Source organism: Eulemur rufifrons, chromosome 20, assembly GCF_041146395.1.
Source record: "Eulemur rufifrons isolate Redbay chromosome 20, OSU_ERuf_1, whole genome shotgun sequence".
In the NCBI taxonomy this organism is placed as follows: Eukaryota; Metazoa; Chordata; class Mammalia; order Primates; family Lemuridae; genus Eulemur; species Eulemur rufifrons.
In genome coordinates this window covers 20040086-20064955 of record NC_091002.1, presented here as the reverse complement: position 1 = coordinate 20064955, position 24870 = coordinate 20040086, and the positions used below count along the sequence as shown (strand labels likewise).

The 24870-nt window shown below is 48.6% G+C and overlaps 1 protein-coding gene across 1 annotated transcript in view; it reads left to right on the top strand.

Moving 5' to 3' along the window:
* PPP1R16B (protein phosphatase 1 regulatory subunit 16B) overlaps positions 1 to 20302 on the top strand; it is a 72053-nt gene extending 51751 nt beyond the window's left edge. Inside the window, exons 3-9 of the mRNA XM_069496099.1 lie at positions 1221 to 1366; positions 6279 to 6382; positions 8372 to 8496; positions 12235 to 12310; positions 12966 to 13095; positions 13188 to 13356; positions 19778 to 20302. Coding sequence (XP_069352200.1) covers positions 1221 to 1366; positions 6279 to 6382; positions 8372 to 8496; positions 12235 to 12310; positions 12966 to 13095; positions 13188 to 13356; positions 19778 to 20287 — 1260 coding nt within the window. The 3' untranslated portion in view covers positions 20288 to 20302. The remainder of the gene's footprint in view (positions 1 to 1220; positions 1367 to 6278; positions 6383 to 8371; positions 8497 to 12234; positions 12311 to 12965; positions 13096 to 13187; positions 13357 to 19777) is intronic.
* Positions 20303 to 24870: the final 4568 nt, after the last annotated feature.

Sequence of the window (24870 nt, the reverse complement as noted above, 5' to 3'; positions counted from 1 at the left end):
TGAGCCCTGGCCCCGCTGGGGGTGGGGGCGGGACTGTGCTGCCGCCCCATCCCACACCCGCGCCCGTTCCCACCTGGGGCTGGGGCTCACACAGGTGCCCCTGCTCCTTCTGCTGGCATCCGGCCACCTCTCCCCGTCCGCACGGTCACTTCCGGAGGCCAGGAACACAGGAACACAGCTCCTAGGTTCCCCTTCCCAACACGCACTCATGCAAACACACGCGGTCTGTTCCCCACATGCAAAGCAAGCCTGATGGTGCTACCCTTCCGAGGGTAACTCCCGTTGCCGAGGACCACGCCCTTACCTGGATGCGCAGGGCTGAGCACAAGTTCCCCTGCAGTGTCCCCTGCTGGCTTCTCCAGAAGTCACCTCCAAGGGGAGTCTCCATCTTGCAAGTCTATAAGGTGGTTCCAAGCTGTCTTCTTCCTTTGTCCTCACCTCTCCCTCCTCCTGGCCTAAGCTGAAGCCTCTCCATCCCCTTGGGATTTTTACTCCCCATCTCTGGAGTTTGGGGGCTCCAATGGCTGCTGGAGCCCAGTGTTCCCTCTAGGGGGCTGACCCACATGTGGTCACTGCTCTGTACAGGCAGGAACACAAACCTGGCTGTCTCCTTGCTGAGACTGTATCGGGACCCCCTAGGACCCTCAAATGGAGCTGGATTCTTCTGGGGGAGTTTTGGTTACTTGGGGGATCCCCTAAGATCTGACCTCCTGGGTCAGAAGTTCCTAAGTCAGACGTTTCAAGCTATGATCTAGGGCCACACCTTGGGGGCCACTGCCAAGCACACACACCTGCCTCAACCCAAGCACTCTGCTTGAATTTATTGGTCATCTAAGTTAGAGTTCTCCATACAATTTTGTTTGGAGAAAGCCTTCTGGGATTAAAAAAAAAAAGGTTTTAAAACCTCATTCAAAATTTTGTCCCATTCCGCTAACACTCACAAACCATTTTATAGTCAACAGAGTGGTTTTTATCTTTATATTTTTATCTTATAAATTATTAACTTCATTTTTACTCGCAAGGAAACTGAGGCTCAGAGAAGTTAAGTGGTTTGCCCAAGGTCGTGGGCAAAATGACAGCATGTCAGCATTGGAGCTGGATTGAAACTCAGGCAGTCCAACTCCACTGTCCTTCTCGTGGCCTCTTTCGGGAACATGACGTGTCCCCACCAGGGCCCGGGGCCTTACCTGGAGCTGACTCTGCCTGTGTGTCCCTCCCAGTGCTGCATTGACAACTTTGAGGAAATTGTCAAACTGCTCCTATCCCACGGTGCGAACGTGAACGCCAAGGACAACGAGCTGTGGACACCCCTGCATGCTGCGGCCACCTGCGGCCACATCAACCTGGTGAAGATCCTCGTTCAGTAGTACGTGCCCCTCTATGCCCCAAACAGCCTCCCCTCCGCCTCTTGTCTTTATCCAACTAATTTCCTCCCTCCCTGCCTCCCGCCTGCCCGCCTTCTTTTCTTCTTCCTTCCTTTCACTTGCCTTGCTCTTCTCTCTTTCTTTTTCTCTCTCTGCCTCTCCTTTTCCATCTGCCTTGGGACTTGTCACTCACTCTCTCCCCACATCCTCCCTTCATCCATCTCTTTCTCTCTCTTTTTCCATCTTTCTCTTTCTCCCCTGAATTCCCTCTTTCTCTCTCCATATCTATGTCTGTATTTTTCTCTCCATCTCTGTCTCTTCTTCACTCTTGGTCTCTCTCTGTCATTTTCACTTTTTTGTTTCTCTTCATTTTCTCTCTCCCCCTTCATTCTCTTTTTCCCCCTATTTTTTAAAATTATGGTGAAACAACATAACGTTTACCATCTTAACCATTTTAAATATAGAGTTCAGTGGTATTAAGTACGTTCATATTATTGTGTAACCATCACCACCATCCCTCTTCAGAACTCCTTTCTTCTTGCAAAACTGAGCTCTGTACCCATTAAACAATAATTCCCATTCCCCACCCACTCCTTATCCCTGGAAACTGCCATTCTGCTTTCTGTCTCTCTGAACTTGGCTACTATGGGTATCTCATAGGAGTGGAATCATGTAGTATTTATCTTTTTGGTGACTGGCTTATTTCACTTAGTGTAATGTCCTCAAGATTCATCCATATTGTAGCATGTATCAGAATTATCTTCCTTTTTAAGGCTGAATGATATTCTGCTGTATGTATATAGCACATTTCACTTATCCATTCATCTGTCAGTGGACTCGTGGGTTGCTTCCAGGTTTTAGCTATTGTGAATAATGCTGCTATGAACATGGGTGTACAAATAATCTCTTCATGACCCTGCTTTCAATTCACTGGGTACATATCCGTAAGTAGAATTGATGGATTATATGGCAATTCTATTTTTAATTTTTTAAGGAGCTGCTATACTGTTTTCCACAGCAGCTGTACCATTTTACATTCTCACCAACAGGGCACAAGTGTTCCAGTTTCTCAACATACTTGACAACACTTGTTATTTTCTTTTTTTTTCCTTTTTTTGTTAGTAGCCATCCTAATAGGTGTGAGGTGGAATCCTATTGTGGTTTTGATTTCATTTCCCTAATAATTAGTAATGTTGAGTATCTTTTCACATGCTTATCGTCCATTTGTATATTTTCTTTAGAGAAAATGTCTTTTCTTTTTTTTTTTTTTTTTTTTTTTTTTTTTGAGACAGAGTCTCACTTTGTTGCCCAGGCTAGAGTGAGTGCCATGGCGTCAGCCTAGCTCACAGCAACCTCAAACTCCTGAGCTCAAGGGATCCTCCTGTCTCAGCCTCCCGAGTAGCTGGGACTACAGGCATGCACCACCATGCCCGGCTAATTTTTTCTATATATATTTTTAGCTGTCCATATAATTTCTTTCTATTTTTAGTAGAGATGGGGTCTCGCTCTTGCTCAGGCTGGTCTCGAACTCCTGAGCTCAAACGATCCGCCCACCTCGGCCTCCCAGAGTGCTAGGATTACAGGCGTGAGCCACCGCGCCCGGCCGAGAAAATGTCTTTTCAAGTCCTTTACCCATTTTTGAATCTGGTTGTTTTTTGAGTTTTAGTTTTCTATATATTCTGGGTATTAATGCCTTATCAGATATATGATTTGCAAATATTTTTCTCCCATTCTATGGGTTGCCTTTTTATTCTCTTGATAGTGTCTTTTAATGCACAATTTAAAAAAATTTTTTTCAAAGTCCAGTTTGTCTATTTTTTCTTTGTAGCCTTTGGCATCATATCCAAGAAATCATGGCCCACCCAATGCCATGAAGCTTTTGCCCTATGTTTTCTTCCAAGAGTTTCACAGTTTTAGGTCTTTCATTTAGGTCACAGGTCCATTTTGAGTTAAATATGCATATGGTATTAGGTATAGGTCTAACTTCATTGTGTGTGTGCGTGTGTGTGTGAGTGTGGTTATCCAGTTTTCTCAGCACTATTTGTTGGAAAGATTGTCGTTAATCCATTGAATGGTCTCAGTACCCTGTCAAAAATCATTTAAGGTATATTCAAGTGTTTATTTCTGGAATCTGTTCTATTTCATTGGTCTATATGTCTTTGTGCCAGTACCATACCACTTTGATTACTGTAGCTTTGTAATAAGTTTGAAATTAGGAAATGTGAGTCTTCCAGCTTTGTTCTTTTTCATGGTTGTTTTGGCTATTTGGAGTCCCTTGAGATTCCCTATGAATTTTAGTATAGGTTTTTCTATCCTGCAAAATCATTATTGGGATTTTGATAGGGAGTATATTAAATCTGTAGATTGTTTTGGGTAGCATTAACATTTTGACAATATTTAGTCTTTCTATTCATAAACATGGGATGTCTTTCTACTTACTATATCTTTAATTTCTTTCCAAAATGTTTTGTGGTTTTCATTGTACAAGTTTTTCACTTCCTTGGTTAAATTAATTCCTAAATATTTTATTCTTTTGATGCTATTATAAATGGAATTGTTTTCTTGATTTCCTTTTCTGATTGTTCATTGCTAGTGTAATAGAAATGCAACTGATTTTTATGTGTTGACTTTGTATCCTGTTAACTTTGCTGAATTTATTAGTTCTAACAGGTTTTTTTTTGTGTGTGTGAAATCTTTAGAGTTTTCTACATGTAAAATCATATGATCTGCAAAGAGAGATAATTTTACTTCTAGGAAATAAATTTTAGTGTCTTTCTTTTTTCTTGTCCAATTGATTTGGCTAGAATTTCCAGTACTGTTTTGAATAGAAATGGCAAAAGTGGGCATCTTTGCCTCGTTCCTCATCTTAGAGGAAAAGCTTTCAGTCTCACCATTGAGAATGACATTTACTATGGGTTTTTCATATATGGCTTCTGTTATGTTTCTTCTGTTCCTAGTTTGTTGAGTGTTTTTATCATGAAAAGATGTTGAATTTTGTCAATTTTTTTGCATCAATTGAGATGATTATAGGAACTTTTTCCTTCATTTTGTTAATGTGGTGTATTACATTGATCAATTTTTGTCTGTTGGACCATCCTTGCATCCCAAGAATAAATCCCACTTGGTCATGGTGTATAATCCTTTTAATATGCTACTAGATTTGGTTTGCTAGTATTTTTTTTTTGAGGATTTTACATCATTGTTCATAAGGGATATTGGTCTGTGATTTTCTTTTCTTACAATGTCTTTGTCTGACTTCGGTATCATTCTCTTTTTATTATCTTTTACTGTTTCCAGGAGATGAGCTTATCTGTCTTCATCTTCTCTACCATCTTTATGTTCTTGCCATTTCAAGAGAGAGAAAGAGAGAGAGAGAGCAAGTATACTTCCTTTGCCCTGCCCCCAAATCCTGTTTACCTGCTTTTCTTTGGGGAAGAACCTGCTTTGTGGGGAGGACACCATGTGGCAGTGTCTTTCCCAGGAGTAAGGGCATTTCTCTCTGTACTGCTTTGAGAGTCTTTTCTTACCCTGAACTTCTTTCCAGTCTGCTCGGATACTATGAACACAGAGAAAAGGCAACTTTCAATTTCAGGTGTATTCAATTGAATTTGGCTAATAATTGGCAGGTGCCCGAGCTGGGCCAGGTCCTGTGCTGGGCACTGGGCACACAGGGATGTGGAAGTCCTGGGCAGCCAGGCAGCAAGTCAGGTGATTTAAGTACCAGAGCAGAGACGGAGCAAGACCAGTGGGCTTGAGCGTCTGAGTGCAGGGAGTCAGAAGGAGTGGCCAAGGGCAAGTGGCCTTTTGGACAGGTCTTGGCAGAGCGGCAGGAGCCCATCAGTGGTTCCCGGGGGGAGGGGGATGACAGTACTGCTGCCCCAGCTCAGGGAGGTGGGTTAGCTTGCTCTGGGCATACAGATCAGAAAGGTCACAGTGGTGGGCTGCTAGGACAAAGGACTAGATGGTGGTCCGTACCTACACCTCTGATGAGAACCTGCCAGGAGCATCAGGTAGCCACAGCCCCATGGTGCCAAGAGGACAAAGAAAGTGGTGCCAACCTGGTCCAGTGGGTCCCCAATGCTGATCTGTACCAGAATCACCTGGGGTATGGGTTTAAAATACATATTCCCAAGTCCCCACCCCCAGAGACTCTATTTCGAGAGGGCTGGAGTGAAGCCCAAGACGCTGCGTTTTATTTTAGTGGTCTCCTGGTAATTCCGCTGCAGGGCCTCCCAGGGCCATGCCTGGAGACCACTGGCCCAAAGGGCACCTTCTGCCAGGGAGCCCCAGGGCTCTTTCCTGCCCCTCTCCTGGTCAGCCTTTTGGGTAGAGACTTGGAGGAGGAGGTGGAAGATGTTTCTGCACGTGGGCAAAGATTGAAATAGAACAGGGAGAAGCGAAAAGAGCTGACATATGGGAGATCCAGGTTTGAGTCTGGACTCTGCTCTGTCCAAACTCTGTGATCTAGGACAAGTGACTGAACCTGTCTGAGTCCTTGTTTCCCCTTGAGGGCCAACACTACCAACCTGAGATGACTGTTACGAGGATTAAATAAAATGATATGTGTAAAGGGCTTATATCAGGCTTAGCTCTAAGCAGGTGCCGGGTAAGTGGTGCTGCTGCTGCCATTAATGTTATTTTTATTATTTTCAGCAGGGAGGAGTTTAACTAAATGCCTGCTGGTTCAACACAGCAGGAGGCTGAGGGAGGTCTCCTGGGATGGCTCTCCTGGGACTTTGGTTCCTTCCCAGAATTCTGCAGCTGCTGTGCTTGTGGGCTGTGTGGGGGGCAGAGGCGGGCATCACCTTGCTGGGGTGGGCAGCAGGGTTGCAGGTGAGAGGGCAGAGGGCAGAGGGCAGCCAGACCTAGCCCAGCCACACTTGTCTGGCCCTCACCGTGGCCCTCTCTCTGCAGTGGGGCCGACTTGCTTGCTGTCAACTCTGATGGGAACATGCCATATGACCTCTGCGAGGATGAGCCCACCCTGGATGTCATCGAGACCTGCATGGCATACCAAGGTGAGGGAGGGTGGCATACTGTAAAGTGGTCACAGCACGGTGTTGCAGGTGAACCAATGAGCCAGCTACGTGCCGGCTGCCTCGGGCTCGGCTCTCAGTAAACGGGACAGGTCCCCATTATCTGTGTGATTATCACGATGAGGACGTTAAAGGACCCTGGAAAACGTGCTGCGCAGAAGGGAGGTATTGTTTTCCATGTGTCACCCACACACGTAGGCGGCCTCAGCTGGCCTCGTCGCCTGTTCATCAGCTGTGACAATTCGATTCCATAAACATTCACCGTAAAGATATATTCCCATGCGGGAAAATAATAAAGTCAAGAACATTGGCGGGCGCCTGCTCTGTGCCAGGCACCACGCTGGCTGCCAGGGGCCCAGATAAACAAGACGTGGGCTGTTCTCAGCTGACAAATGAGGTTCCGAGAGGAAACCAATGTAGCAATGAGAGACCTCCCTGCCCCCAGCACCCCACAAACATGCCTCTGAAGTGCCTCCCTGGAAATATGCCTCACACCAGAGCCTCAGCTGCAGCCTGAGTCCTGCCCCGGCCCTGCCCTGGCCCTGCCCTCCTGTTCCTCCCCAGATCCCTGCTGTGACTGCAGTGGGGTCTCCTGTCCCCTGGCACCCAAGCTTTTCTGATTCATCTTCTGCAGAGATTCTTAACCATTTTTGTTCCAATCTGGTGAACCTATGGACCCCTTCTCAAACTAGTGCTTTTATTTTTTAATTTTAATTATTTATTTTATTTTATTATTATTATTTTGGAGACAGGGTCTCGCTCTGTTGCCCAGGCTAGAGTGCAGTGGTATCATCATAGCTCACAGCAACCTCAAACTCCTGGGCTCAAGCGATCCTCTTACCTCAACCTCCTGAGTAGCTGGGACTACAGGTGTGCACCACCACACTTGGATAATTTTTCTATTTTTTGTAGAGATAGGGTCACACTCTTGCTCAGGCTGGTCTCGAACTCCTGAGCTCAAGCAATCCTCTCTTCTCAGCCTCCCAGAGTGCTAGGATCACAGGCGTGAGCCACCATGCCCGGCTCAAAATAATGTTTTTAAATGCAGTTATAAAATCATAGAATTATAAAGGAAGCCAATTATATTAAAACATAGCTACCAAAATATTTTGAAATGTGTTAGATAGAAACTTTATTGATTCATTAAACAATAAGATAACATATGAAAATACCCGCAGTTTCTCTGGGTGACAAAGCACCGCTAATGCTACTATTGGTTTTGCTTATATTCTAGTGGTAGTAAATGCTAAATTTCATTTAAAGCTTAGTCAAAATAAACATATAATTTTTTTTCTCCTTTCAAGTTCATCGACCTCCCCTGAATTCTATCCAAGAACGCCTGGTCGAATGGATCTTTTTATGGAGTGTGTCACTCCTTAAATACCGTTAGTAGCTGCCAGTAACAAATTTGTCAGCCAGGGATTCAGGTTAAAGATGTCTTTCTGGGCCCCTCTGCTTCAGTTGATTCAATTCTCCATTCAAAAGTAGTACACTCATTAATTCAGTTGTTCCTGTAACAAAAATTTCTTGAGCATTGTGCTTGCTGCTATGAACATGACCGTGGACAAGACGAAGGAAATGAACAGGGACCCTGGTCAGATAGGGTGGTCTGCAGAGGCCAGCTGGGGAGGTGATCCAGTCTAGGACCTAAAGAACCAACCAGAGCTGTCCATTCGAGCAGTTGGAGGTGACCACGTGCATGGTAGGGACTTTTAGGTGGGAGAACAGCATGTCTAAAAATGATCAATATTAATACAGTGCCTACTGGGTGCCGGGTAGGAATGGCCATCACTCTGTGGGCCAACACATGTCTGTGTTCATCGGGCCTGGAGGACAAGGATCTGTGGCATGTCTGTGTGCCCCCTGGACTGGCAGACCCTGGGGAGCAGGAGCCATGGTTGCCCCATCTGCCCTCCTCCCTGGGGTCCTAGGCCTCAGGGTGCTGAGTAAATCCCCTCTTTCCCACTGCAGGCATCACCCAAGAAAAAATCAACGAGATGCGGGCAGCCCCGGAGCAGCAGATGATCTCGGACATCCATTGCATGATTGCAGCGGGCCAGGACCTAGACTGGATAGACGCCCAGGGTGCCACGCTGGTGAGGAGATGGGCCAGGCTGGTTTGGCCAGTACCAGAGCCAAGAGCAAGTAGGGCCTAAGTGAGCCAGCACCTGGTGGGGGCCATGCCTGTCTGGGGCCTTGGACCTCCTCCAGATCCCTGTGGGGCCAGGGTTGCTCCTAGAATGTGGAGGGTTAGCAGAGCAGGCTCAGTCTCTTAGAGAACCTGGCCACCGTCAAGCCTGTTCACCACCTGCTCCCTCTCCAAGATCCTCCTTCATCCCAGGCTCAAGGGGTCCATCCTGAGCTCATCATTTCCCCTCCTGTAATGATGTTCCCCCTCACGGACTGGTGCCACCACTCACCCAGCCACCCATGCCATCCTGCATTGCACTGTCAATTCCCCTGCCTTACATCTCCTCCACCGCACTGCCTGGCCTCATCAGTCCCGCTATTGCTACACCAGCCTCTCCTCCGGGTTCCCTGACTTCAGAGTCTGGACACCACCAGTCATCCATCCATCCATCCGTCCATCAGTCCATCCATCCATCCAGTCGACACACAGTTATGAGCACCTCCTCTGTGTCACATGCTTTACTAGACCCTAGAGATAGAGAACAATGGAATCTTCTCTCAAATCTGCCTGGTTGATACTACCTGTCCTTGGAGCTCAAATGTCAGTGACTTGGGAAACCTCTCTGGCTTGTCCTCAGAGGCTGTCTCGCATAGCACACTGCAGCCCAGTACTGGGAGGTTCTACTTCTGCAGCTTCTAAACTGAAAGCGAGTATGGTGTAGAAGCTCACTCCCCGATGGGTGGGCCCTGTCCTGGGCTCAGGCTCCGTGCTGGCCATGGGTGCTCAGGGGTCTCAGGATCATGAGCTCACCAGATAGGACTCAGCAGTATCAAGCCCCCCTCACTCCCCGCCAGGCCTAACCTGCTGGCCCAGGTGTGATAACTGGGCTTCTCCCACCTGGTTCCTGAGATCTACCTCTGCTCCAGGCCCATTCTATTAGCTGGGTCTCTGTTTGAGTCACCCTCTCAGCCCAGAACTCAAGAATGGGGCCAGGTAGGGAGACTGAATGCTGCTGTCTAAACTCAAGGCCAAGCTGCACCAGGGACTGCCCACCATGGCTGGAGCTCCACTGGGTCTGTCCCTGGGCCCTCTAGACTCAGAGGTCTTCTGCTCCTCGGCTAATGCTGGTCTTAGGGTGGCCGCAGCCCCATGGGCCAGGCACATACTAGGTCTCAGGTCTTCCCCATAAGCTGGTGATCATAGTATCTTCCTCACAGGGTTGTTGGGAGGATTAAATGAGATTCTACATGTAGGTGCTTAGCACAGAGTTTGTAAACTCTCAATAGATGTTAGCAATGATCATCATCATTATAAACAATATCACTGTTCCTCTCGTGCCTTTTATTCCCAAGTACAGAAGCCCCATGGTTTGTAATGTCTGGCTGGCCAGCCAGGTGTCATTCTCCACAACTGGCAAGCATCAGACATTTATAAATCAGATAATTATACTGATTTTCATGTGTGCCTATACTATATCATACCCTGGATTTATTCTGCAAATTAAAAAAAAGGAAAAGAAAACTTCCATTTGCCAGAACTTACAACAGGGTTCCCCCAGGATGAGGCAGCATCTGACATTCAGGGCTACGTGCTGAAGGGTCACTTCCTGGGGCCACGCCTTTTCTGTCCCACTAACTCTGCTGCCTCAGACCTCAGCCCCCCTGGAGTTCTCTGGCTACTTCCCAGCTGGGCTTCTTTAGCCTTTGGGGACTCTCACCTCTGTCTCCTACCTTGGCTGGGCAGTTGGTTTCTCTTGGCCTCATCTCCTTCTTTCTCCTTCCTTCGTTATCACGGTGCACCTTGTCATTATTTAAGGCTCTTTAAGAATGGTAATCCCTTACTGAGTGTTCATCATGTGCTAAGCACTTTGCATATTTTCTGGGAGATTGAACAAGTGGGACAGCCGAGGTCTGCTAGGCAGTGGCTATGACTAGAGGCCTTGAATGGTGCCAGGTAGAAGAGTTGGGACTTCAACATGGGGCTTTCTCCAATCAGTTGTGTTGGTCATCTATTGCGGCATAACAAATTACCCCACAATGTAGCATCTTAAAACAATAGTAAATATTTATCGTCTCACATGGTTTCTGTGGGTCAGGGAGTTAGGCATGGCTCGGCAGGGTGGCTCTGGCTTGGCCTTTCTCATGAGATTTCAATTAAGATGTTGGCTGGGGTGCAGACTCATCTAAAGTTTTGGAGCTGGAGGATCCACTTCTAAGATGGCTCATGCGTGTGGCTGGCCAGTTAGTGCTGGCGGTTGTCAGAGGCCTCAGTTTCTTCCCTCCTTAGGGCTATTTGAGAGTCCTCACAACATGGTGGCTGCCTCCTCTTAGAGTGATTGATCCGAGAATGCGTAAGGTAGAAACAGCAGTGTCTTTTTGCCCCCGTGTCAGAAATCACACATTGCCACTTCACGATACCCTACTTGTTAGAAGTGAGTCACTCAGTTGACCCACCTTCAAGGGAAGAGCAATCATGCTCCATCTTTTAAAGGAAGGTGTGTCAAAGAATGTGTAGGCATATTTTAAAACCAGAATTGGACCTCTGAGACACCTTCTCCAGGGCTCAGCACACAGTAGGGTCTCAGTAAATGCTGTTGCCTTAAGCACATGCTAAGACCAACCACAGAAGAGATGAGCTCACCTGTCTGCCTTCCCTTCTAGGTACATATTTCAGACTTAATAATCCTCTGCAATATGGCTGGTATTTCCATGCCATTCTATTCCATTCTGCTGGCCCCAAGGATGCCTTGGGACTTGGGTGGGGGTGAGGGATATCCTGCCTCCACCGTGGGGCCAGTCCTCTAGGGCTGTGGTCCCCAACCCCTGAGGCCATGGCTCGGTACCAGTCCGTGGCGTGTTAGGAACCAGGCTGAGCATTGCTGCCTGAGCTCCGCTCCCCCCTCGCTGCCCCTGCCCCCCAGGTCCATGCAAAAACTGTCTTCTATGAAACCTGTTCCTCATGCCAAAAAGGTTGGGAACTGCAGCTCTAGGGAATGCTCACTTCTTTCCTCTTCTCTAGCTGCACATAGCCGGAGCCAATGGATACCTGCGGGCAGCTGAGCTCCTGCTGGACCACGGCGTGCGGGTGGATGTGAAGGACTGGGATGGCTGGGAGCCCCTGCACGCGGCTGCCTTTTGGGGACAGGTAATTCCCACCAACAGGGTTGTTGGGGAGGCCAGCACAAGGTTAACTGGCTGTCACCAAGTCCTTTGGGCTGGTGATTGGTTCTAAAGAGTACGAGACCCGTTTAAGGTGTTGAGTACAGCTAGTATGTGGCACATGAAAAGGCTTAGGGAGTTTGCAAAAACATTTGACAAGTTCTGTCCTGATAGTATGATAACCAAATTTGCCAAAATTTGCAAATTCCTAGCATTTCTGCTTTGAGTAATTTTTCCATTCGTTTCCAGATATAAAACTCTGATTGCAGTTTACGCAGCCCCTCCTAAGATACCTGAGCTCTAGAGTTACAGTTGACTCCTTCTTCTCCTCCCTCTTGGTGTGGCTCAGGCTTGCTGAGGAGGTGCCACGCACATTGCGTCTGCCAGGATTACCCCCAGGGCTCCAGGGTGTGGGGCCTTCCCTGGGAATCAACTTTGCCCCTCTATTCTTTGGGTCACATCCTAAGAGGCCTTGGGCAGTTTCCCCACCTCCTAGGTTCTGTGAACCCTGGGCAGGGGAATATGATCTTCTTCCTGTGTTTCAGATGCAGATGGCAGAGCTTTTGGTGTCCCATGGGGCTAGTCTCAGTGCAAGGACATCCATGGATGAGATGCCAATAGGTGAGTTAGCAAAACACCTGGTACACACATAGGCAGTCCTCAATTTTTTTGATGGGTGGAAGGATAAATAGATGAATATTTGGTTGGCTAGATCGATGGATTGTTATGTAGATAGTTGGATGAATGAGTAAATTAATGGATGGTAGGTTAATGAACAGGTGGACAGACGGATGGATGAATGGATGGATGAGTGGGGTAGATGGGTGGAAATGCCTAGTACTTTGGGAGGCCCAGACGGGAGGATCACTTGAGGTCAGGAGTTCAAGACCAGCCTGAGCCAGAACGAGACTCCGTCTTTACTAAAAATAGAAAAACTTAGCTGGGTGTGGTGGTACTTGCTTGACTACTTCTCGTATCATTGGAGACTCGATGACTCTTCTTGGAAACTATCAAAGAGGAGTTTGAATCCCCTGGTCATAGCTGGGAACCTTAGGAGTTGCGACTATGCAAGGAACCTGGGTGTCCCATTGTTACCATCCTCCAAGGATTGGGTTGCAGACCAGGAAATGAGGCTGGCATTGTTTTCTTCCCTCCCTGCCTGCCCCCAAAGATGCTTGGAGTTTTCAGTGGGTCGGGGTGGCAGCTCTTCTGGTCTGGAGCACCCTCTCGGGCCACAGTCCTGTGCCCTGACCCTGGTTACTGATTGCCCCCTCAGACCTGTGTGAGGAGGAGGAGTTCAAGGTCCTGCTGCTGGAGCTGAAACACAAGCACGATGTGATCATGAAGTCACAGCTGCGGCACAAGTCGTCCTTGAGCCGGAGGACATCCAGCGCAGGCAGCCGTGGGTGAGTCCAGGGCAGGGCCGCCAGGGGTCCCCCGAGTGCTCCTGCCCATGGCGCCCCGGCGCAGCCTTCCAGCATCCTCTCTGTCCCCTCAGGAAGGTGGTGCGTCGAGCCAGCCTGTCGGACAGGACCAACCTGTACCGGAAGGAGTACGAGGGTGAGGCCATACTGTGGCAGCAGCGGAGTGCGGCGGAGGACCAGCGCACCTCGACCTACAACGGGGACATCAGGGAGACCAGAACAGACCAGGAGAATAAGGACCCGGTGAGTGGCCTCCTGCCCTGCCCCGGTGCGAGCCACTGCCTCGAGGGGAGGACGCCAGCCTGGCCTTGCCTCTTCATCTCGGAGCCTGCAGAGGAAAGTAGCTGCCCTTAAACCAGAGCATCTGGTCTGATGGTGGCGGCTACTGCAGTGAATGAGGTGACCCCGGGGCATGTTAGAGGCCGAGGGGGGAGGGAGTGAGTGACCGCCATGTGCCTGCCTGTTCTGCAGCAGATCTAGCTGTGGGCTCCCCAGAAGAGAGGTTTAGTAGGGCTGTCCCCCAGGAGCTGGGGGCACTAAACATTTTGCTCCCCAGGAAATATAATGAGATGTTGACAACTGTGTTTGTCAGAACACATATGGTTGGGCGGAGGTTTTTGAAAACCTGGGTAGTGTGCTGGTGGGACCTCTGAGAAGCCCGCTCCAGTAGCCGCCAGTGGTCCTGGGCTTTAGACTGCTTTCCCGAGAGGAGGCGTATTCATTTCCTGTGGCTGCTGTAACAAATTCTCACAAACTGGGTAGTGCGAAACAGCAGAAATTTATTCTCTCACGGTTCTGGAGGCCAAAAGTCTAAAATCAAGGTGACATCAGGGTTGGTTCCCTCTGGAGACTCTCAAGGGGAATCTGTCCCATGCTTCTCTCCTCGCTCTGGTGACTCAGGCGTTCCTTGGCTTTTGCTAACATGACTGTAATCCCTGCCTTCATCTTCACGTGGCTTTCTTCTATATGCATGTGTCTGTGTCTCTGTTTTCTCTTTTAAAAGGACATCAGTCATTTGGATTGGGGCCCACACCAGTCCAGTATGACCTCATCTTAATTTAACTTATTACCTCTACCTTTCTTCCCACCCCAAAGATACCCACTGTTTAACTTTGAGCACTAAAGACTAGTTTTGTGTCTGTGTATCCATGTGAATGGACCCATGTAGTCTGTTGGCTTTTGTGTCTGGCTTCTTTGATGTCTGTGAGAGTCATCTATGTCTTGGCATATAGCAGAAGTTTATTGTTTTTCATTGCTCTGTAGAGTTCTATTGTTTGAATATTATAATTTACATCTCCATTCTCCTCTTGGGGGACATTTGGGTTGTTTCTAGTTTTTGTCTACTATGAATAAAACTGCTATAAACATTTTTTGCACATGTCTTTTAGTGGTTATAACCGCTTTTTTGTGTTGGGTATGTACCCAGGAATGCAGTGTGCATCATGGGGTAGCATACTGCATGCTTTGGTGGATATCGCCAAGCGATTTTCCAAGGTGGTTGTACCTGTGTGCTCGACCATCGGCAGTGCAGGAGCATTTCCAAGCCCCGGTATGGTCCGTCCTTTTATTAATAACTGGAGCCATCCTGCAGGGGTTGCTATGGTAGCTCACATCTTCAACTTGTATTTCCCTGAGGACAGATGATGTTCAACACCTTTTTATAATCGTATTGGCGATTTGATTATCCTCTTTGGTGCGGCTGGCTCTTCTTTTGCCTTTTTTTGTTGGGTTCTTTTGTCCTTATTGATTTGTAGGAAAGACTAAGGTTCTTAAAGAAATCCTCATGGAAGCAGCCCCTACTCCTCCACACTTGATTTGACCCTGTGTTTGTCCAGATTGCACAGGCCCCAGGACTCCCCCAGAAGTGCTCATGGATGTGGAGCCTCAGAAATCATGAGGGCTGTAGGGCATAGGGCAAGGGCACATGGCTGCTGGAAGCCACCCTTGGTTACGTGTGATTTTGGTGGCGGTGGTGGTATTGTTAATTTCTAGGGCTTCCTCATCAAGGCTGCAGTTTGTTTGGGGTTAGGCAAGGCAAACAGATGGGCTGCTTTGCCTCTGGGGCTGGGGAAGAGGAGAGAAGGAACCCAGATGGCATAGCCAGCAGTCACTCAGCCCTGGAGGAAAAAAGGAGGTCACAGGACACAGCTACAGAGATCAAAACTCACTCCTTTTTTCATCCCCCGCTTTCAAGGCTTTAGATGCTGGCAAGGTGCTCTCTAGGGCAGGAATTCTCAAAGTGTGGTCCCCGGACCAGCAGCATCAGCATCACCTGGGAACTTACTAGAAATGTAGGTTCTCGGGCCCCACTGCACACGTGGTGATCCTCATACACACAAGCATTTCCGAGCCCCTTATGTACGGGAATATTTGTTCAGCCTGACTCCCAAACTGGATTTCTGCCAAGGCTCTGCCCTGTTAGCCCTCAGGCCTGACGTTGGTTCACACCTGTCGCAGAGCTAACTCCCTGGTACCGGGCACAGCGGTGATGACGGCCATCATCTCTTCAACCAGCGGTTCACAAAATTTACCCGTACAGTGGAATCACCTGGGGAGATGTTGCTGTTGTTCTTGTTGTTTTTCAATCCTGATGTCTAGACTGCAGTCCAGACTGATTAAATCAGAATCTCAGGAGTTGGGACCTAGGCCCTGTGTGTGTGTGTGTGTGTGTGTGTGTGTGTGTAAGTCTAAAGAGACACTTTATTTTAAATGATTGTAGCAATAAGTAGAATGCTTCAACCTCAGAATTGGCAAGGATCTTGGAGTTCAGAAAGAAAGGAGTTTGTTTTCTAGGGAGGAGGACAGAGGCTGGAAGAACAGAGGGTGGCATGGGCGGGCGGTGTGATCAGACAGTTGACCAGGAATGTGTGTCCATGGTCAGCCCATTTCGAGAAGCGTCTTCAGGAGAGTTGTTCTGCTCTGCGGGGCCTGTTTAGCCAGAGGGATGAGTGCGGGTTCAGGGTCCTGTGCGGAGGAGGGCAGCTTGACTAAAGTTGGGTTAAGTCCTTTAGCAAGCATTTTATTTCACTTGAGAAGTGGGGAAAACAGTTCAGCTACTCATTGGAGAGAAAAAGAATGAGCATTTGGAAGACTGTGTCTGGGTTGTCCTAGGCAATGGAGGGGTCGTCTGAGTGTTCTGGAAGCCATAAGGGGAAGGGTAACTCTGTCCAGTGAGCCATTCCCCAGGGCACGAATGGTGGGGAGGTTTCTTTAGCCTTCCTGTTTTCTCAGGGCTTGTGTTAAGTTCAACATTGTCCAGATGATTGTGCTGACCACAGGGGGTGTTCTAGGATCCACTGTGTTCTTATACGTATAGCTCAGCCCATAATTTGTGCCTAGGCAAATAATACATCATGAGAAAAGCTCTTTTCCCTCTAGCCCACACTCTTCATGCTATGGTTATTCCTTTTCCTTCAGTGCTTTCATTTCTGACACTGAAGATGGATATATGTGGGTTTTTTTTTTTTAACCAATAGACTTTATTTTTTACTTTTAATTTTTTTTGAGACAGGGTCTCACTCTGTCACCCCAGCTAGAGTGCAGTGGCATCATTATAGCTTGCTGCAACCTCAAACTCCTGGGCTCAAGTGATCTTCCTGCCTAGCCTCCCAAGTAGCTGGGAACACAGGTGGGCATCACCACGCCCGGCTAATTTTGTCTATTTTTAGTAGAGACGGGGTCTCGCTCTTCCTCAGGCTGGTCTTTAACTCCTGAACTCAAGGAATCCTCCTGCCTCAGCTTCCCAAAGTGCTAGGATTACAGGTGTGAGCCACCGTGCCTGGATTAGACTTTAATTTCTTTGAGCAGTTTTAGATCTATAGAAAAATGAGTGGAAAGCACAGACAGTTCCCATATACTTCCTCATTATTCCCCCCAGGTCCCCCATTATTAACATCTTGCATTAGTGTATTGATGAGCCAATATTGACACATTATTATTACCAAAGCCCAGAGTTGACATTAGGTCCACTCTTTACGTTGTACAGTCTATGGGTTTTGACAAATGCGTAATGTCGAGTAGCCATCGTAGTATTGCACAGAATACTTCCACCGCCTAAATATCTCTGGTGCTTTATCTGTTCTTCCTCCCAAACCCTGGCAAACACTGATCTTTTACTGTTGCCATAGTTTTGCCTTTTCCAGAATGTCATATAGTTGGAATCATATAATATGTGGTCTTTTCAGATTGGCATTGTTATATGTATTTTTAAATCCCTAGATGATTCCAATGAGCATCCAAGCCGGGACCAGTGTCTCAGATCCCTCCCACTCAGCACACTGGCAGGAACTTGTCAGAAATGCTGGATTTCAGGCCCCAACCCAGGCCTATTGAATCAGAATATGCATTTTTAACAGATTCCCAGGTGACTCATAGGCCCATTAAAGACTGAGAAGCACTAACTTAGACCATCAAGAATCTGTCTCTTGGCCAGGTGCGGTGGCTCATGCCTATAATCTCAGCACTTTGGGAGGCCAAGGTGGGAGGATCACTTGAGGCCAGGAGTTTGAGACTAGCCTGAGCAACCTAGCAAAACTTTGTTGCTAAAAAAAAAAAAAAAAAAAAAATTAGCTGGGCATGGTGGCATGTGCCTGTAGTCCTAGCTACTCGGGAGGAAGAGGCAGATGGATGGCTTGAGCCCAGGATTTTGAGGTTTCAGCGAGCTATGATCACACCACTGTACTCCAGTCTGGGCTACAGAGTGGACCCCTAGCTCTTAAAAATAAAAAAATAAAAAAAACTTATGCCAGGTGTGGTGGCTGACGACTGTAATCCCAGCACTGTGGGAGGCTGAGGTGGGAGGACTGCTTGAGGCCAGGAGTTTGAGACCAGCCTGAGCAACATAGCGAGACCTCATCCCTACAAAAAATAAAAAAAAAAAATTAGCCAGGCACAGTGGCACGTGCCCCTGCTACCAGGTACTCGGGAGGAGTTCGTGGCGCAGTGAGCTATGATTGTGCTGCTGCACTCCAGCTTGAGCAACAAAGCCAGACCTTGTCTCAAAAAAAAAAAAAAAAAAAAAATTCAAAATAAAAAAGAATCTGTCTCCCCATGATGTAGCATCAGTCTGCCTGCATTGTTCAGAAGGAGCCATTTAAAAGAGAAGAGGAAGAAACACACACATAAATGGAAACTTACTGTGGAGAATGTTCTTTGCCTTAACCATATTTTAACCTAAATATATATTTTTTGGAGTTCTTTTCATACCAGCATGTGTGGACTTCCGTCAAGCTTTTCACCAGCTGCCGGGCATTCCAGTAGAAGTACTGGCCACAGTTTCTCACTTGCCCAGTGACACCTTTCAAGCTTTGCATCCATGAGAGAGATTATCTTTGAAACAAAGTCCTAGAAATGGGCTTGCTGGTGCGAAGTACATATTCTCTAAAAAAATTTTTTTTGGATGGATGAATAATGCAAAACTTTCCTCCAAAGAGGTTGTGACAGTCTACATTCTCACCTATTTCCCCACACACTTGCCAACACTGAGTATAGCGAACTTTAAAAATATTTGTCAATATGATAGGTAAAAATGATATTTTTGTTGTTTTTATTTTATGTCATTAATTATTGGATTGAATATTTTTCCAATGTTTATGTGCTATATACTATGGGCTGCATATTAGTGTCCTCTGCCTACTTTTTTCATTGGGTAGTTTGGCTTTTAAAAATTGACTTTTAAGAGCTCTTTATATATTTAGAAAATGAGTCCCTTTTCTGTTATATATGTTGAAAATATTTTTCATGTGCCCTTTGACGTTGTTTATGGTGATTTTTGGTATGTTTTACATTTTTGTTATTGTATGTACTTTTTAGTTTATAGTTTCTAGGCAGCAGCTACTTTTCAAGGTCTTGTTATCCAAGGATCACTGGGTATACAAGATTCTTGGGTGAGAATGTCCTTTGAAGCAGAGACATGCTGGGATTACAGAGGAAGGATTACAAGTGACTGAAAAACTCAACTAAAATTGACTTACACCAAAAAGGAAATTATTGGCTCATGTAACTGAAAAATCTGGGCCCACCTAGATCCAGGGGCTCACAATGCATCATCAGAACAGTCTCTCTCTTTTGGTCGTCCTTAATGTCAGCTTCTTTCATAAGTGGATGCTTTGATGTGGTATCTCTCCAGCCCACAGTTTATATCATTCTTTTTTTTGAGGTGGGGTCCAGGGTCTTGCTCTGTTGCCCAGGCTGAAATGCAGCGGTGAGACCATAGCTCACAGCAGCCTCAAACTCCTGGGCTCAAGCAATCCTCCTGCCTCAGCCTCCCAAGTAGCTGAGACTGCAGGCGTACTGTATCATTCTTCCTACTCACAGTTCTTGCCAAAATTTCTCTTTCCCAGTTGTTCTAGCAAAAGTCCCAGGGTTGAGTTTCACTGAACCTATTTTAGTTAAGAACCTATCCCTGGACCAATCCCGATAGTGACAAAGGTTGATTGGCCAGGCTTTGGGTCATGGTCCAGTCACTGGTGCAAGGCTGGGGGTGGGTCAGCTCTACTGAAACACATAGACTGGTGATCCCCAGAGGACATGAGGGGCCCTAACACCCAGGTAGGGAAAATGGATGGAGGGCAGGTCCGAACAATAATGCCCTCAACAGAGGTGCAGGTGGGTAGTAGGTTCAGGTCCTCTAGCCAACTGGTAATGTTGTCCTTCTCACTCTCAGAACCCCAGGCTAGAGAAGCCCGTGCTGCTCTCCGAATTTCCCACCAAGATTCCACGAAGTGAACTGGACATGCCTGTTGAGAATGGCCTCCGAGCTCCGGTCAGCGCCTACCAGTATGCACTGGCCAACGGGGACGTCTGGAAGGTACATGAGGTGCCTGACTACAGCATGGCCTATGGCAACCCTGGTGTGGCTGACACCACCCCACCCTGGAGTGGCTACAAGGAGCAGAGCCCCCAGACGCTTCTGGAGCTGAAGCGGCAGCGGGCTGCAGCCAAGCTGCTCAGCCACCCCTTCCTGAGCACCCACCTGGGCAGCAGCATGGGCAGGTCGGGCGAGAGTAGCAGTGAAGGCAAGGCCCCCTTGATCGGAGGCAGAACTTCACCGTACAGCAGCAATGGGACCTCGGTGTATTACACGGTCACCAGCGGAGATCCCCCGCTCTTAAAGTTCAAGGCCCCCATGGAGGAGATGGAGGAGAAGGTCCACGGCTGCTGCCGGATCTCCTAGTCTCCTTGTAACAGAGGAGAGAGATGCCCCGGGGAGGGGTCCCTGGAATCCAGGCCAGCCCAACAGCCCTGGCTGGGGAGGTGTCAGAGGGCAGCCGGGAGAGGTGGGCTCTGCTTTCCAGAGGAACGCTGACCCCACCCCTCGCCCAGCTGCCTGCAGCTTCCCCTTTCCCCAGGTTCTGCTTCCTGCTGCATCGTCCACGTTTGACACAAGGCCCGCTGTGGCCTCCTGACTCACTCTGCTGTCCCATTTTGGGAGGGTGGGCTTGGGATCCCAGCTCTGTTCTTGGTAAAGGCTTCTCTGGAATACTTGCACGTCACCTATCAACACACACACACACACACACACACACGTGTGCTCAATCAATCAGCGTGTGAAGGAATGACACACCTCGGCTCATGGGAAGCAGGTGGGGCTGAGAATACACAGGGTGTTCCCAAAGGGATGGAGGTTACGACTCAGAGTCTCATCCACTGCCAGTGTGGCTTTAGCAGGGGAGGGGACCTGCTAGGCTGAGACCCATTTTCCAGCCCAGAGTCATACCGCCAGCAGCCGCACATGGCAGGGGCAGGAAGCCCTTACTGTGTTCACAGGGAGCCTGGACATGGATTAGATGAGATGGACACAGGCCTGCTCCCCACAGCCTTGTTGAGAGCCACCCGCTTGCCCATGCCAGGAGCCAGCTGTGTGGCCACTCAGGGGAAAAGCAGGCTATTCCACTCCTGGAATAAACCGTGTTTTACTCTTGGATGGAAGCATCAAAGGCAGGAATGAGGCAAGGTCAGTGTTTACAAAAGTGCACTTGGTAAAAAAAAATTCTTTTAGGCTGTAAAACTCCAGGTGGGAGGTAACTGAATCCACTTTCTTTATGGCTAGCATCAGGATCACTAGGTTTTACTGGCCGGTATTGGGAAAATGAAGCTAAATGAGGAGCTTTCATTGAAAGCCCTATTCCAGGGAGGGGGTGAGTTAATTTCTGTAAACGTCTCTGGTTAACAGCAACAGAGCCCGAGCCCGGCTGATCTTTGTGAATATCCAGGCTGTTTCAGCCCAGCCCATCTCAGCCAGCCCTGCTCAGACTGAGCCATCACAGTGAGCAGTTCAGGGCTGTCTGGGCCTCCTTGCCACATCAGTCGTGTGTGCAGAGCCAGTGCTCAGGACCCCAGGCCCAGCTTGGCCTTTTCTGGAATGCTCAGTGAGGCAAGTCTGCCAGTTGGCCCTTGTGAGTCCCTGCCTGGCCTGGGGGCTCCTGGCCTGCTCCTGTCGGGAGTGGTGATGCCCCAGGGCTGCAGATCCAGGGTGCGGTGGTCACATCCTGTGTTGCATTGAGCGGAGCAGTGGCAGGGCTGGAGTGGGACCTCACCCAGCTCTGCAGTTCCACAGCCCCAGTCTTCCTGATGCTGGGGAGGGAAGGGACCAGGAAGGGACAGCTGCCTCCACCTCACCCCTGCATTCTCCCTAAGCCCATTTGGAATTGTTGCCATGAGTTGGGCACCTTTTGATGTGACTAACAAGCTGCAGGTTTGCTCCCTGCTCTGTGCGCCTTTTATTTATCCTTAAACTACCTCCTTAGAGCGCTGAAGGGCCCCCCCAGGTCCAGCTTCTAATTTGGGGAACAGATCCACGTTCTCTTTAACGCGCTTGTTTCTGAGTCTGAGAAATTCTCCCTGAGGGGCCCCTGGGCTAGGGGGCTAAGGCTGGGGATCCCCCTTGTGCCACAACCGTAGTAAGGGGGTCTGTTGTTTGCAGTCTCAGCCTCCTGCTGTGCCCCCCCTGGCCCCTGTAAGCTGGAGAGGGAACTGGACCTCAAGGGGCCTGGCTCACTAATACTCTCCCAGGAGCAGGGCAGTTGGGCCAGAGAGCACAAGACTCATGGGAGTGACTGTGCCCCTGGTGGCCGCTGGATGCAGAGAGGGTCTCAGCACCAGGCCACCCCCACCCCAACACCAGGACAGAGGTAGTGTAGAGTAGACAGGCAGCTCAGGAGACTGAAGACAGGTGTACACGATCCGCCCCACATCCCTGGGGTCTGGGGTGGGCTTTCCAGTGTCTCAGCCTATGTGATCTAAAACACACATACCTTTGGCTGAAGGCACAATCAACCCAGACTGACACTGAAGTCCCTCGTGACCTGACTTTAGCCACCAGGCAGGGAGTGCCGAGGGAAGCCACACGCTCTTCAGGAGAGGCAGGTTTTCCCATCTTTTTGCTCAGGGACCAAACACTGAAGGCATTTATTGCCCACCCTGAGCCCTAGAGGCCATTCCCTCCTCCCCCCTTGCCTCCTGCCCCTGGGCCATTCCTCCCTACCCAGAAGACCAGGAATCCCAGCTGCTTCCTTGACAGGAGCCGACATTAGCTCATGTTTTCAGCCAGGGATAAACCATTCCCTGTCAGGGCTTTGAGTCCCTGGGGAGCTTTTCCTGTGGGTCTCCTGGGTATTGAGGGGCAAGTCGGGGACCAACCTCAAATGAGTGAGCCGGGGTCATTCATTTATTCGCTCATGTCATTTATTGAGTACACAGGACATCCCTGGCTCTGTGTTAGGTTCTGAGGGTGAAGGAGGAGGAAGACAGAGTGAGGAGGACTGTTCTTTATGGTTTTCATCCCTGGGGGATCGCGGGCATGAGCAGCCCCTCAGGTCACCTGAGGCAGAGGACCCGCAGCCCAGGCTAGCAGCCCTGTGCTCTACAGTTCCTAGATGCTTGGTTCTGAATCCCCTTAGCTGGGAACAGCTGTCATGGCCCCCTCTGGATAACATTTGCCACTCAGTGCAGATGCCACATCTCGGGCTCTAGGCAGACACCATCCCAAGTCCATCTGGAACTTTCCAGGATAGCTACCTTCAGCCAGCATCTCTGGGGGACTGCATTATAGCAATCTGAGGTCAGTGTCTAGAAGAATGGGTCTGCAGTTTGCTGCTGAATGCATCTCAGGTTCTTACAGTCATTGTTTCTTGCTCATTTTTGCTCGTTTATTACATAGACCCCCACTCCCCAACCTTACCCTGGTAGTGGACAATGGGAGGAAAAGGAGCTTCTTTCAACATTGAGGCCTTTCCTCTGCCTCTCTCTGTGGCAGGGGTGGATCAAGGAGTTGGAGGCAGCCTGGCGAAGTCAACTAGATGCCTGGCCCCTGCAGGTCTTGTGGTAGCGCCTCATAGACTAAAGGAGGCCACTTCCAAAGCAGGTGCGCTCAGCTCACTGTGAGCATGGGCCCTTGCTCAGACCTTATGTCCCAAACAATTGAAAATTGGTGGCTGTCAAAAGATTGTGAGTTTCTGACCAGAGGCTCAGGGAAGCCGAATGAACCGTAGGCCCAGGGCTACTGAAGACTTCAGGATATAATTCTCCATCAAATATGCAGCATCAGTAAAACTGCTCCACACTGTCTGGTCAGTTTCAAGGGGCTTAGGAGAGTTAACAAGGGTGTGTCTGCTTTCCTGTCCCACCAAAGTGTGCTGGCTTTGTAATAACATGAGACCATTTGGGTTATTGGTGTTAGATACCTTTTAATCCTGAGCTCTCTCTTCCACCTGCTCTCTCCCCTGAAGCAGGATATTGGGGTACTTTCCAGAAGGGTGCTTCTTACAAGATGCCCAGAAGGACTGTAATTAAGTCTTGTTATTGTAGCCTGGGGATAGGCTCCCCTCCCCCAGGGCACATAAGAGCAAAGGGTCACATGGTCAGTGGATGACTCTGCAGAAGTGACCCCCTTGGCCAGAAGCTATAGGCCTCTCCTCAACAGGAATCTCTTACTGGCCAGAGGGCCTGCTTCCCCGTGGGCATTGCAAGTGCCACCATGCGGGGCCTGGCTCTGCGCACCCAGGAAAAGTCTGCAGACCCCCAGCCTTCCGCAATAATTCACCAGACCAGAAGCCACTGATGTACAGAGAACACTTAAGAAAAATGTATTTTATGTGAAAAAAAGTTAAAAAAAACTCTGTATACTGTATCAGCAGCTTTGTGTAAAATGGCAATCAAGAGAGTCTAATATATTTAAAACTTTTTTTAAAAAAAAAAATCCTTGCGGATCTTTGATATTGTATTGAACTAATGTCCAGGTACCTCCTCTCCTTGTGGCCAAGACCGTGGCTCAGCCACATCCCAGAGGGGCATATGTCCCTGGAGTTGCTCCCAGTTGCCAAGGCCTGTGATGGAATTCACTGTTAAGAGTTTTTAATTAAGATTATTAAATTCCTTTTAATAACACCTGCTAGTGTGACTGGTTATTGCCGTGAACTCACTTGAATGGTGCCAACTTGAATTCATGAAGAGGTGGTGCCTGGGACTGAGGGTGGGTGAGGGGTCCCGGCCCCTGTCCCCACCACAGAGGGCTCTCCCGAGCGGCCCCTGAAGTAGAGGGAGGTCTGGGGGCTCAGACATAGAGCAGGTGTCTTTCTAGACTGGGAGATGGTAAAAAACTGGAGGGTGGTTGGGAATGACCTTCCTTCCCTCAAGTATTCCCTTTGAAATTAACATGAGGCCCTATAATAGCATATATTATTAATTCCCTGCATTTTCAAAGGTTTTCCTGATGACATTTATGTGTAACAAGGCTGCCCCTCGCCTCTGTTCCATTCT